Source organism: Chroicocephalus ridibundus, chromosome 4 (assembly GCF_963924245.1).
Source record: "Chroicocephalus ridibundus chromosome 4, bChrRid1.1, whole genome shotgun sequence".
Lineage (NCBI taxonomy): Eukaryota > Metazoa > Chordata > Aves > Charadriiformes > Laridae > Chroicocephalus > Chroicocephalus ridibundus.
In genome coordinates, this window is record NC_086287.1 from 70,945,051 (window position 1) to 70,959,128 (window position 14,078).

General features: G+C 56.2%; 1 protein-coding gene across 5 annotated transcripts in view; it reads left to right on the top strand.

The window, feature by feature from the left end:
• The window catches only part of SAMD4A (sterile alpha motif domain containing 4A), a 106,904-nt gene that overhangs the window by 88,751 nt on the left and 4,075 nt on the right, over window positions 1–14,078 (top strand). For 2 of the 5 annotated variants that reach the window (XM_063333891.1, XM_063333888.1), the window contains 7 exons: window positions 208–294; window positions 2,964–3,258; window positions 5,034–5,119; window positions 7,359–7,477; window positions 9,668–9,869; window positions 10,164–10,290; window positions 12,031–12,114. In XM_063333891.1, the coding sequence (XP_063189961.1) occupies window positions 208–294; window positions 2,964–3,258; window positions 5,034–5,119; window positions 7,359–7,477; window positions 9,668–9,869; window positions 10,164–10,290; window positions 12,031–12,114 (1,000 nt within the window). Of the gene's footprint in view, window positions 1–207; window positions 295–2,963; window positions 3,259–5,033; window positions 5,120–7,358; window positions 7,478–9,667; window positions 9,870–10,163; window positions 10,291–12,030; window positions 14,043–14,078 lie in introns of those variants that run through there. The other 3 variants (XM_063333889.1, XM_063333890.1, XM_063333887.1) reach the window with 3 other exon arrangements.

Sequence of the window (14,078 nt, forward strand, 5' to 3'; positions counted from 1 at the left end):
ACGGTCCACACTTTGCTGGACTGGCTGGAAATCTCTATCTGCAGCAAGTCTCTAAGTGATTTTCTATGTATGTCCCCCACTAGTTCCTGCACTCAGAAATTGGATTAATTTATAGCAGCCCATTTTGTTAGGGGGAGGAAGGATTTGGGCTGACCAGGCTGTCCTGTAGAAATGTTAACACCAGGTTTTTGTGCTGTTTTTTTGCAGAACGTTACCAAAGGCGCAAGACACAAAATAGTCATCAGTATCCAAAAGCTAAAAGAAAGACAAAACCTGCTCAAATCTTTAGAAAGGGTAAGTAATCACAACCACTTGTGTATTTCCTCCTTTTCAAGAAGCCAGGAATTAATTCTGGGGTGAAGCACTCTTTGGCTGCACATTCTGTTTTGGGATCTTTTGCAGAGAAATCTGTTGCTGGCTTTGCCGCATCTGAGTGGTGTCTCGAACACTTCTGTACCAGATGCAGATTTTATCCGGGGCTATATTTTGGGTCCTAACCCGTCGCCAGCACTCCGGCAGCTGGGGTGGAAAAGCCCTGCCCAGCTCCGGGCTGCTTGGAAACACCTGAGCTCCAGGAGATGGAGGGTACCATCGCAGTGACACTGATGGGGAGGTGGTCACCCATCCGCTGAACCAGGGTGCAGGACCAGCTCTAGCAGCACCAGCTGCCATGGTCCTCTCCCGCTGGAGAACCAGATGGGCCTTTAACTCCTAATTATCCCTTGGCGACTCGTTTAACTGTCCCAACTCGATGTCACTGTCCTTCTCAAGAGACCCCTCCATGCGCAGCAGTCCTCACGGGGACCCCCGAGCCCTGCCCCTACCTCTCCATCCCCAAAACCAGATGTGATTTCTCAGTGTCCGTCAGGTCAAGGACCACTGCGCTTTTCTGGAGCATCATATGGGCAATCTGTCCCCAGATAGAAAGCCAGACACCCACCTCAGTGCCTGAACAACAGCTTGAATTTCCAAGGAGAACAACTAGAAACTTCTTTGTCCCTTCAACAAAAGCTTAAACTCTGCAAAAATGGCTGTTAGGGAAGCACCAGCGCCACAGACTGGCTGGGAGCAGCTCACCCAGCCTCTCACTATTTATTATCGCAATATTATATTATATTTAATTGCACCATCTTCCAGCAGCAGCTTGCAGAGCCTCCTGCTAGGGGCTTTTAAATACTTATGTGGTGTGTTGCTATTTATTGGTGTTTTCGTTAGCTCACTGCTTCACTATTTATTTATAATATGGGATTGTACTCAGAGTATGGCAGGAGCTAATAAAGCCGTATTTACCTCCGTATATTAATAATAACTATTAAATCCAAGAGACAGCCCGCTGGATGGAGCTGGCTTCGGCGATATGTTTTCCAGGTGATTGCCCAGCCTCTTCCCCGGCTTCTCTGCCTGGGTTTTGAAATATGGTATTGACTGAGGGTGGCGGTGCAGGAGGGTGAGCCGGGTTCAGCTGAGACAAGCAGCCCCGCGCGCTCTAAAACAGGGGGAGAGAAGCGGCGGGGGCTGGTTTGGAGCCCTCCCGGGGCGGGGGTTGGGCTGTGGGGCTGCAACCACCTCATGCTTTGCCGGGACTCTGAGCTGCCTGTGAGCTGCTCCACTTGGGAGGGGATGTCTCTGGTTTTCCAAGCTTCCCATCCAATTTTATATATATATTTTTTAACTAAACAAGAGCGTGTTGTGTGGGACTTGATTTATGTGTTTTTTTTTTTTTTGTGGGGCAGTATCTCGCTGATAAAGATTGCTGCTTTCTTGGAAAGAGCAGCTCCACCCCTCTCTGCCAGGTAGCAGAGCAGGATTCCCCCCCCTCCCCCGAAAATACCGTCCAGCAGAGTGACACCAGGTCTTCGAGAAAAGTGGAGCTAAGACAACCCAAGAGTGAGCTGGGGGTGCAGCAGGAATGAGGGTGAACAACCGTTTCGGGGCTTTGGCTGGCTGGCTGGCAGCCTGGGCGCCCACTTTGTGTCTCTTCCCTAGGGCTCACCCCAAAAGTTGCATCTTTCCAAGCGCCGTCCCACCGGCCAGACCCTGCAGGAGCCTGCGATGAGCTGCTCTGGTCCAGGCTACATTAAAACCAAAATGCAATTATTTCCCATCAGTGGGAGGTGGATATGACCGTGGAAAGGGAGTTCTTGATACACGCTATAACCGAGAGCAAGGCTGGGGGTGTACCCAAATCCTCTCCCTCCCAGGTGGACCTCCCCTAGGATCTCCAAGCTGAATATTTTCGCTATAGGGATATAAATTCACCCGCAGCCTCGTGGTCTCCCCTTCTGCGTCTGACCGCAGCCCACCCTGATCCCCTTGAAACCTTCCCTTCCCCTCTGCATCTGCTCCCCCAGCCCATCCCAGTGTGGATGGGGATGTCCCACCTTCGCTCCTGCAGGATGGGCTCCTGCATCCCAGCATGGTCCTGGGCTCTGCCGTGGTCCCAGGGCATAAGGATGCTCTGGCAAGCTCTTTGGGGCAGCGCGGTTAATGGGGAGCCAGGCTGGAAGGCCGTGCTGGAAACCAGAGACAAGCCCACGTTAAAAAATATAATTCCAATTAAGAAGGGCTGAAGTGTCGCAATTGTGGGATTGCTGGGGAAGGAGCAAGATGCCCGCTGGTCTGGGCATTGAAATCTCACAGGATGAGTCGCTCTCACGGGATTTGCATCTTCCTGGTGGAAATTTAGAAAGGCTGAAGCTGGGTTGTTGCTGGTTTTGGGTCCCAGCGGTTGACGGGGCATGTTTATCTCTGGGGATTCAGGTCTGAGCACATCCGTGGATGCAGTGCAGTCCCTGCAGCAGCTCCACACTCCTCTGCTCTGAGCAAAGACCTCCTGGAGCAGGAGGGAGGCTGTCGGCTTTGCTGGGGATTTTCTGTGGGGGTGACAGCAGGGGTCTGGTTCGTAGCCAATGTCCTGTTGTCCCAGCAGAGACAAACCCTTTTCTCTCCACTTGAATCTGCAGGACATCCTGGAAGGTGGCAACTTGCGTGTCCCGCTGCAGGAACTACACCAAATGATCCTCACCCCTATCAAAGCCTACTCTTCCCAAAACTCCAGCACGGAGGAGCATAGCCGGGATGCAGACTCGCATCACCCCTCCTCGCTGCTCGGCTCGGACAGCCAAGGCTCTGACTGCAAGGACTCTGCGGCAGGGGGGATGCAGCAGCACCATTTGCCAGGATGCGAGGGCGAGTCGGGGGGGGCCCCTTTGCCTGAAGGTGACCTGCCCGGACAGTTCACCAGAGTGATGGGCAAAGGTGAGCGGCTGTCACTTGTTCTTGGCGTCCTCGCTAGGGAGACACCTCGCTTGGTGTCCTGCTCCGGGACAGGGTGCGTGCGGTGGCGGGCCTGGCAGCAGCCTTTCCCCACGTCCCTGCAAGCCACTGTCCTAAGGGTGATGATTTTTTGAGGCCCCGTCATGCCGTGGTAAGAGGTAAGAGTGTGAGCGGGGCGGTGGGCAGTGATTTTTGGGAGGGGCAGCAATGGGACAGGCTGCCTGCCCCAGCTCAGGGACGGATAGCATCCTCGCCCTGCCGCAGGTCAGGGACGGATAGCAGGATAGCGTCCTCTCCCTACCCCAGGTCGCGGAGGGATAGCATCCTCTCCCTGCCCCAGGTCCGGGGTGGATAGCATCCTTTCCTTGCCCCAGGTTGGTGATGGATAGCATCCTCTCCCTGCCCCAGGTTGGGCACAGATAGCATCCTTTCCCTTCCCATTCTGAGCCCTGGGAGCATCCCACTGGTCCAGAGGTGTTTTCAGCAGTATCCCTTGGACCTACTCTTCTTGTGTGTGGGTAGCGCTGGTACATGGGCTTAGTGTGGGCTGTCCTGGGTGCATATCAGCTGGGCCCAAGCCTCCCTTTAAGCCCCAATTTAGCTTCAGGACATCCAAAGTATCTTGGATGGACCACTTGGGTGCCGTCCCATGGCTGGTGCGGGGTATGGGGCTTTGCAGCAGGATAAACACACTGGGAGATGCACAGGAGCGATGCAAGGTATGAACCGACCTCCTGTGCCACAGACAAGACCCCCTGAGCGAATTTCTGTGAGCTTGGACATGTCCTGACTCCCCTTGGTGGGATCTGAGGTGTCGGAGCTGGCTGTGTGGAGGGAGATCTCGTCCACAGGGTCACACGGGAGACCAGGAACAGAAAGAAACTCATTGGGATCCCACGAGGAAATACCAGCCCTGTCCCTATCCCTATTTCAGACTTTTTTTTTGCAAAAAATAGATAATGTTTTCTATACAAAAACTTGGGGCAAAAATTTCTCCCCAGCTAATTGGCTGTAGGCACGGACAGAGGTGGGGTTTATCCCTGGAGGTGTTCAAGACCAGGCTGGACGGGGCTTGGAGCAACCTGGGCTGGTGGGAGGTGTCCCTGCCCAGGGCAGCGGGGTGGAACCAGATGATCTTTAAGGTCCCTTTTCAACCCAAACCATTCCATGATTCTGGCCCCATTTTAAACCCACTGATGAATTCAGCCCGTGACGAATGCCTCCGTCACGCATGAAGCTGTCTGTATGGCACAAGCCTTGCCAGGACGAGGTGTCCTGGACCGCAGGGCATCCCTGCCCAGGAGCTACAACAGCAGAGACTCATTTCTTTGTGAACTCTTTTCCACTTGCTTTTACAGCATTCATTCCAAAAGAGGTTAAAATCCATCGGGAAAGGTGGGAATCCGTTTGCAGCAGGCGGTAGATTTTGGGCGTGGGAGCAGGAGCTCAAGCCAGTGGTGCCTTTGGTGTATTGTAATTAGGAAAAGGGAATAATCCTGCACACCTGGTTTGCTCTGGTCTAATTGTGGTGACTCCAGTGGTGTTCTCTGGATCTACACCAGCGTAAGGGAGAACAGAATCCGCCCCTAAATATAGGACAGCGCGGCAGGAATTGGGGAAGGGTGTTTTTTCTCGCTGATGAGAAGACTCACCGGAGGGACACGGGAAACGGGACACCCACGGCATTCGTCGGATGCCTCAGGCCCCAGCTTGGTGTCCCCATGCCCATTTCTCTTCTCTTTTTTTTTTTTTTCCAGTATGCACGCAACTTTTAGTTTCCCGACCCGATGAAGAGAATATAAGTTCCTATTTACAGCTCATAGACAAATGTCTGATCCACGAGGTGAGTCGTGACGGATCATCTAGAACTGTTGTTCTCATCACTTAGAAACTGTTTCCAAAGTATCTGTTTATGTAGACCTTTTGGTTTCTAACACAAATATTTTTCGTGGGTATTAATAGTAATTCTGACAGAACAGGGCTGGAGTGGGCGGTAGCTCCAACGTGCTGCATGGAAACGTTGCTCCCCCCGCCACGCTCCCTTAATTGCCAAGACCTGGAGCTGGGAAATTCATCCGGCTTGTGATGGTCTGATCAGCAGCTGGATGCAAGAAAAAATCCCGGCATGAGTGTGCGGGTGGTTTCTATGAGACAGTCCCAGCAATCCCTTGGCGTTGCCGCCTCCCCTTTGGCAGCCTGTGGCCTTGGATTTTTGCAACGGGGGCATTTGTTTCTGCTCCCAGCAGATCAGCTTTTACCAGGTGACGGCTCGGGATCACCCAGGCTGTGCTCTGTGGGATGGATAGGATGACCATGCTTCTGCTCGCTGGCAGAGAGGGATGGCCGGCATTCCCGGCATCCTGCGGCATTTCGTACCCCTGGCAAAACAAGCTGCTTCCCAGCGCCTGCCCATATGGCTGGGATTGGGAGGAGACCGCGCGCCCTCTGTAACGTAACGGAGCTTTAAACATTTCTCAGTTATTTGTTTATAAAAAACCCCCACTGTCAAAGCACAGAAGGATCTCCTGTGGAGGGGTCTGGTGGCTGCAAACCCCAAAATGTGCTGCATGCCGCAGGGAAGACGAGAGAGGTGGCTGGTAGCCCCTTGCCTCGCAGTGGTGTCCGGTGGCCGAGCCGCTCTTGCACCAAGGTTTGATCCACGCCTCTCTGCAGGGCCAAGCACAGGGGATCCCCAATGGGGGTGAAATAGCTGAACACCGGGCAAAAATGCAAGTGCTTCGTCCTATTTTTTGAGCTCCTGGATGCCTCTATTGGTCACGGGGTGGGGGGGAGGTCGGTGCATTCTGCTGACAGCGCCTGCGGTGTCAGCCAACATTCGGCCCCCAAAATACAGGGTGGTGGCACCCACTGTTTGGATTTGCTGCAAGACGGGTTTAGAGCCGTGGATATGGTCTGCTGGGTGGTTTCCACAGGCACGGGCAGCAGAAAATAGCTGTGGGAGGGGGGAGAACGTTGTGCTCCCGCTTGCTCCCCTCTCAGAGAGCGTCGGAGCCTGGAAACGGTGCCTGGACTTTCTGGACGTGGCCAAGCAGGGCATCGCTGGGAGAGCGGAGGTGTCAAGAAAAGGACGAGGATGGTGGGAGCAGATTCCCAGGGCTGGAAAGCAAAGCCAGGAGGACATGGAGCTGCAGAGGAGCTCATTTTCCAGGAGCGCCCGGGGCAGATGTGGTGACGCAGTGTCACCCCACTGGTGCCAGCCTGTGTCCCAGGGTCACCCTCTGCGTTGGCGCCGGCGTAATCAGTGCCCGGGAGAGAGCTTCTCCTCCAGAGGGTGGTTCGGAGCAATCAAGTCAGGCGCTAATTAGCCTCTAAATTGTCCTCCGGAGACCTCTGCTCCTCTCCGTCACCATCAGTGAGACGTTGGATGCCTAAAGTTAGCAGTGGCGGGCCCGCGGGTGTCCCCATAACCCACACGCCTGCCACACCGCGCCTGCAGGGTGTTTCGGGAGCAGATCTGTCCCCTGCCTGGGGGATGTGTCCCCTGCCCGGGTCAGGGACGGGGCTCACCCCGGGTGACCTCCGGTGGATGCTGTCAGGGCCAGGAAGAGAGCCGAGCTCTGCCTGGCCCCGGGAAGGAGGATAGGATGCGGGATGCCGCGGAGCAGCTCTGCTTTCCGAATCCCAGCGTTTTCCAGCCCCAGCGGTGTTTTCTAGAGCCATGTCCAGGTGATAAGTGTCACCACCCCTTGGGGACCAGCCATCAAATCCCACGAGGAGCTGGAGCGGGGGGTCCGGGGGCGAGGAGGGGTGGCAGGGAAGCTTTGGGGGAGCCCTGCTGTGTCCGGAGGGGTTGGCAGCCTCGGGGACAGAGCCAGGCCATTGCTCTGGGGCGCACGGAATGCTGCCAGAGCATTTTCTCCACCTTGATATGAGTAAATCCTTGAGAGAGACCAGGGTTTCCCTCTGGACTTGCCGATGGGGCTCAGCTCACACCACCGCCTGCTCCAGCTGATTTTCTTCATGCGCACACCCACATGCGCATCCCTGCTCACTTTGTCCAGAAAAATATTCATATGTTTCCTGTTATTTTCTTTTTTTTTTTTTTTTGGGGGGGGGGGCAGGCGTTTACAGAGATTCAGAAGAAGCGGCTGCTGTCATGGAAACAGCAGGTGCAGAAACTCTTTCGGTCTTTCCCTCGGAAATCCCTCCTGGAGCTGTCAGGCTACCGGCAGCAGAGGAGGTACGCGGGATTTCGGGAGGGGAGGGATGGATGCGGCAGCCGGGGCTTCAGCAAGAGCATCTCGAGAGGCACTGGTCTCCCAGTCGGGAGGGATGGATCCTGCCGGGTTCAGAGCCACATTTCGGGAGGGAGGAGGGTTGGAAAAGCTTCGGCAATAACACCCCAGGCGTTGGCTGGGAAAGGAAAGCAGCAGGAAGCTGGCTTGTGTCTGTGGTCGGTGCCTGCCCCACTGATTCCTGCCGCATCTCCCTAGCTCCGAACCACGGTGATGCTGGATTTTGGGTGATCCTAGAAAGAGTCGGGGTTATGGCAAGAACAGGTGGTTTTAGATCAGTTTTAACAACAGCGTCAGCCTTTTATTTCATTCTCCAAAGTCTATTTTATTGCCATCTTGTGCAAGTTCTTTTTGTTTTTCTGAGAAAGAAAGGAGATAACTGGGAGCGCTAGGACAGGCAGGATGTGAGTTTGAAAGGAACGAGCGCAGAACCGGAGTGTTCCCCAGGGGAATTAAAATGAAATATTTTGGAGTGGAAAAACGAGGGATTTCAGTGTCTGTGGCAGGATTGGAAGCCGAATAGACAAGAGCAGAGGTTTCCGATGGGCCCGTTTGCTCTGGGTCATCACTGGTGCAGAAGTTTAGCTGCACATCCAGGCTGACCCCAAACACGAGGTAGAGCTTGAAATGTTCCCAGTCCCATTCCCGGGGCCGCCCAGGATGCTCTGGTGTCCTTGCTGCTTTGGGGTGGTTTGCATTTTGTGTTTCTTCTGCTACCGGGAAGCTGCGGGCAAGGAAGGAGCACGTGGCCGGTCCTGCTTTTCTTGTGGGGATTTAATGGCAAGAGCGTTTTTTGGACAAGGTTTAAAGAAACCCCATCGTACTTCTGCGTAGTAAATTTATCCAGTTTTGGGATCCCAGCATGCTTGTGTCCTCTGAAGTACGTTTGCAGCCGCCCGCAGAAGTGGGAGGGATGAGGGCTGGGGGGAAGGTGAGCCGAAACATCTGCGAGGGTGATTAAGTGCTGGAGAAGGGCAGGGGGGACGGGGAGCGTAAGAGGAACCCTGGCTGTGGGTTTGCAGGGAGATCCTGTCCTTGGCTGTGCTTAAACCTGATAACGCCGCTGCTGTCCTGCTGCCCAGATAATCGGGCAGAGGCACCAAGCTGATGTCGCACGGCGAGGAGACTTGGCGCTGTGTGTGTTTCTGAGGATTAGCTGATTATTTTTGTGTCGTTCCTCTGGTTTTATGTGGAAAAACCCACATGGGGAGGGATGCCGGCATGTCTGACCCTCTCCGAGGAGGAGGAAAGATGGTTTCGTGTCCTGAGATTGATGTCTCAGGACTGTGTGGTCTTGGGTCCAGCTGGTTTTGCTCTGACCACGGGGAGCTGGAGGAGGGTTTGTGGTGCAGAGACGGGAGTGGGTGCAGAGCCTGATCCCCATCTGCCTTTCACTCAGCCCTCCCTGGGAAATCTTGGACTTGTTAGGTCACCTTAACCAAGTTTTACAGAACTTGAGACGTCTCAGAGAGGACCGTTTGTAAAAATGAACCTCCTGGAAGGGGAGAAGGTCCAGCCTTTCAAGCATTCCGAGTAAAGAAAAGCCTACAGCATAAGATAAACCTTTATCAGACACTAGAGAATCCACACAAGAGAGATCTCTTTTGGACACCTCAAAGGCATGGAGAGTTTAAGTCAAAACCCAAGAAATTGAGTACCACTAGCTCCAGTGCCTGGCTGGAGCACTGCATTATTTTAGCTTGCATTTAAGAACAGGCCCATTTTGGAGTAAAAATAAACTTAAAAAAAAATAAAATAATGTGACTGTGAGAACTGCAGAAGGGAGGGAAGGTGACTGGCAGATGGGAAGAATGGACGGGAGGTTGCCATGGGATGCCCAAACCCCCTCCTTCCCGCTGCACGTGCAGGATGGAGGCCGTCCTTGGCAGGACGGGAGGGTTGAGGCGGGAGCAGAGCTCGCGGTGAACCCGTGGCCGTGGGACAGGCGTGGGGTGGTGAGCGTCGGGCCGGGGCACGGGGTGGCGAGCATCGGTTTGGTGCTTTGCAACGACGCAGGGGCACCTTGGGGACATTTGGCTGTTGGTCTGAACGCACCAACCCAGCCGCTCGCCCCCGCAGCATCGTCCCCTTTCAAGCACCGATTTCTCACCCCTTGCCCATTTCTCTCTCTGCAGCCGAGGCTTTGGCCAGTCGAACTCCTTACCGACAGCCGGATCTGCAGGGGCGGGACTGGGCCGGCGAAACCCCCGCCAGTTCCAGATCCCCTCCCGCAACCTCCCCACTGCCCGGCTGGGGCTGCTGGGCCCCAGTGGGCTGCTGGGCACGCCCCAGCGCAGCCCCGCCGCCAGCCCCGCCATCCTCAAGCAAGGCAGACAGGTTGGTCGTCGTTTGCAGCATCTCCAGCTTTTTCCATCCCTTCCCCGCAAGCTTCCTTTGCTTTTTCTCCTCTAACTTGTCCCAATGTCCCTTTTTTTCCTCCCTTTTTCAAGCAAACAAGAGCAGTTTGGGTTGCGCTCAGCTCCGGGCGGTGGGATGCAGAAGGGGGACCGGTGGGAGGGGGGCAAACTGAGAAGCGGAGCGGGGAGAGACGAACCCAAGGGGGTTCTGAATGCATGGCACAGAGGCCTCCGTTTTACATCCCGCCACCCCTTTTTTCTTTGCTTCCCGCAGAACCTCTGGTTTGCCAACCCCGGGGGCAGCAACAGCATGCCCAGCCGGAGCCACAGCTCGGTGCAGAGGACACGCTCGCTGCCCGTCCACACCTCCCCGCAGACCATGCTGATGTTTCAGCAGCCAGGTAGGAAGCCGAGATTCACTTTTTCGCTTATCCACAGCCCGGCGAGACAAGGGGAGGCTGCGTGAGAGGAGCATCACCCGTGCCGGCACGGCGCGCTCCTACACGGCGCGCTCCTACACGCTCGCAGCGCTGGCTGTCGCAGCCCGAGCCGGGTATCTTTCACACCAGTTGGATTTACTGGGTTGATTGAAGCAGAGACATCACTGGAAAGATTTTGACCCGATAAATAACATCTTGACCCTATATATAAAGGGTGGTGTCTTACCCAGCTTCCTTCTGAGGGGCTTCGTGTCAGGCGGGGATGGCGGTCGCTCTTCCATCACGCATGGACACGGAGACACGATGTGGAGGAACAGCCTTCGTGCACTCGAGGGACATGTTTTCACAACACCTGTGAAGGGAAATGGTGCTGCGTCGGTGCATCCTTCCCAAACACCGCCAAAATGCTCCCCTATATAGGTGCATCCTCTGATTTCAGGGAGGTTCCTGCTGAACCTGGACCCTGAACCTGGAGCATCCTTCCCATGAGGACATTCATCCCTTTTTCTCTTAAAGCATGCCTTTTCTTACCAACACACCATAACGATTTATACCGCAGGATGGGGAGCTGCATCCCCCCACCCCCCACCCCGCCCCGCCCCGCCCCGGTAAACTAAACCAAATCCATAAGCTTCTGCCATGGTTTTAGCTTGGCAGCTCCCTTCACATCACACGCCTGCAGTGTTTTAACTGTGTAATTTAGGCAGCAAGTGTCGTGTACAGGAAAAACAGCGTCTGTTCTCGGGTATTGATTAAACACCAGGACAAGGGCACATTTCTGCAGGCGCTGAAGGAGAATAAATAGGTTTCTCTTTGCGTGTTAGCCTGCAGTGAATGAGGGCATAGGAGGATTAGAGAGCAAAAGATGCAGACCGAGTTGCAAGGAAAATAAGCAATAATGCAGGGCTGGGCTCCTGAAATACTTTTCGTTGGGCTGCGGGGACCTCAACCCTCCTGGACTTCGTCCCATGTTCCTGCAAGCCGGTGGCAAGCAGGAGATGCTGGCCATGGGCAAGCAAAGCTGTAATTGCAAAGCTTTCTGCTGCGCCGAGGAGGGTATTTTGGTGCCGTATGGCTCAGGCAGGGGCATTGCAGCACACCAAACTATCATCCCCCCCTTTTTTTTGTGCTCCCCCCAGCCCCGGGGACGTGGCAGCGGGGCTGTGGGTGACTGAGCAGCGGCCATGGAAAAGGCGGATGGCAGCTCTGCCGGTCTGTGCTGCCATCCTACGTCTGAGCGCGAACCCTGCCTGCACGCTGCCTGCGCGGGCAGCTTGGAGGTTTTGCCCCATATCCAGGATTTTTGTAGGGCCCGAGCAAGGGGGGGAGCCCAGGGCTGCCTCCCCTCGGGGCAGGGGGTCCCGCTCTCACCCCAGCTCCCCCCCAGCATCTCTAACCGGCACCCGAACCCCTCATTTCCATCCACCCTCTTCTGCAATGCCGCTGAGTCCCCCTGGACTTACCCCTTATCGATAAAAAGACGACTATTTTTGCAAACTCCTCTTGCTGGAGGTGATTGCACCAGGAAGCAAAGCGCTGCCGGAGTCCGGCCATGCGGCCAGACCCTCCTGGGGAACTTGCGGGTGGTTTCCTACCCCAGGTGCACCCACTCCGGCGGCAGCAGAGCGGGCAGGGGGTGTGTGGCAGGCAGGGTCCCTGCCAGGTCCCCTGACCAAGGTCTCCTGTCCTTTCTCCCTGCAGAGTTCCAGGTGCCGGTGACTGAACCTGACATCAACAACAGGCTGGAGTCCCTGTGCCTGAGCATGACGGAGCACGCGCTCAGCGGTGAGCACTCCCTCCTCCTCGGGCTCTTCCAGCACGTCCACACCGCCTCCACCGAGCCCCCCAGCACCTGCCCCTGCCCTGTGCCCCCAAAAAGCTGGGACAGGCTGTGGCTGTGAGCAGGAGGGATGGCGGCGGGGCTGGATGCGGGGATGCTCCCGAGGATGCTCCCAGGGATGCTCCCAGGGATACTTCTGGCGATGCTCCTGGGGATGCTCCCAGAGATGCTCCTGGGGATGCTCCCAGGGGAGGTCGGATGGGGACATTGGCTTCTCTCGGCGAGGTAGCCGGGGCAGAGGGGTAAAACCGAACGCAGGGATCGCACCCAGCGCTAGTGGAGTCCATGCTTATTAGCCACTAGTTAGCTCGCTAATAATATTTAGTATTGGCTCGCTAGTCTGTTATTAGTTCTCGATAAAGCCCTTGCCACCGGAGTGCACGAATGGTTCACAGGCTTTGGAGTATTTTACCCTTCTGCCACTGGTGTCCCTCGTTTGGCTGAGGGATGCGGGATGTGAAAACCCTGCCGCGGGCTGCTGGGCGCTGTGCCGGGCGCTGTGCTGGCAGCGTTGGTTGTCAGCCGGTGGTTATGCCGGTGGTTATCAGCCCGGGCAGGTGATAATGGGCATTGGGAGGGAGGAGGACCAGGCGGAAAAAACAGGCAGGAAAAATGGAAAAGGCAGCGGCAGCGTGATGGAGAGCCCGGCGCAGCAAAAAGCACCAGCACCAGAAGCGCACAGAGCCCCTCGCCGATGTGCCGGACCCCCAGGCACGAAGGATGACCCCCCAGCGATGGGACGAGCACGGCCACTGGCATCACCCAGACCGTCCCAAATGACCAGCTTGGGTCTCGCCCGCGGCAATCCCTGGACTGCATCGGACCGTTGAGGACGGGAGCCTTCGGGGAGGATGAATGCCACCGGGCTCCCTGTGGCGACGCGACAGGCCGTCCTGGGGAGAGGGACACGAGAGCAAGGACTGTAAGAGGCAGCAGGGCCCTGGCAGTGCCACGGCAGCATCCCCGGACGGGAAAACAAGGACACTTCTGTCACCCGAAGCCTTTCTCCGGCGTGTGCCCAGGCGAGGCTTAGCTGTCTTGTTCCTCTGCAGGGTACTGTTCCTCCGAGTTACTTTTTCCAGGTCGCATACCCCGAGCCTCTCGAAACCGGTCATGCTATAAATAGCTCTTAAAAAAAAAAAATAAACCTTCGGGGGAGAAAAAAAAAATAATATGGCGTAACAAACCTGTTTGTTTTTAGTCTTAAGGAGGGAGGCGGCTGTGATGCCCCGGGTAGCGTAACGGGGAGCGCTCTGTTCGGGGGCTGCCCCAGGAGCTGCGGCCCCCGCCCAGCCCCGCTGCTCTCCATCCCGGGGATGGGGTTTAGGATGGGGGACGGGGACGGGGTGGTTGGGGATGGAGGGTTGGAAATGCTGTTGGGTGTTGATTTCTGGCCCCATAAGAGCTGCTGGCGCCTGGGAGGGGTAGAGGAGAGGGGGCTGCTGGCGGTGGGGTCATTTGTGTGGCTTTGGGCTGGGTCATGGACCACCCCCCCCCTGCTTTGGGGCTGGGGCTGGATGCGTCCCCGCCATCATGGGACGCTGGGGACCAGGGCTCTGGGGAGACAGAAATGCCCCTGGGGTGCTTTTTCCTGATATGGTCCTCAGATGGAGGAAAATTTTGCATCCTCTGCAGTGTGGGCGTTGCAGGGCTGGGTCAGCTTGGGGCGGGGGCAAGGCAACCCCCCCGCCAGCTCCATCCCCGTCCCCCTGCTCCTGGGCAGTGGGTCACGAACTGTAGGGGGGTCCCGGACTCGCACCCACCTCGTGGTGAGTCCCAGCTGCCCAGAAACCCTGGGAAAGGTGCCGTGGGGACATGGCAGAGGGTCCGGACCAGTGTTGGTACAGCAGCTTGGGGGGGCTGCCATGGCATGGCGGGGCAGGGGGGGTGGACGTTGAACGGGGGCACT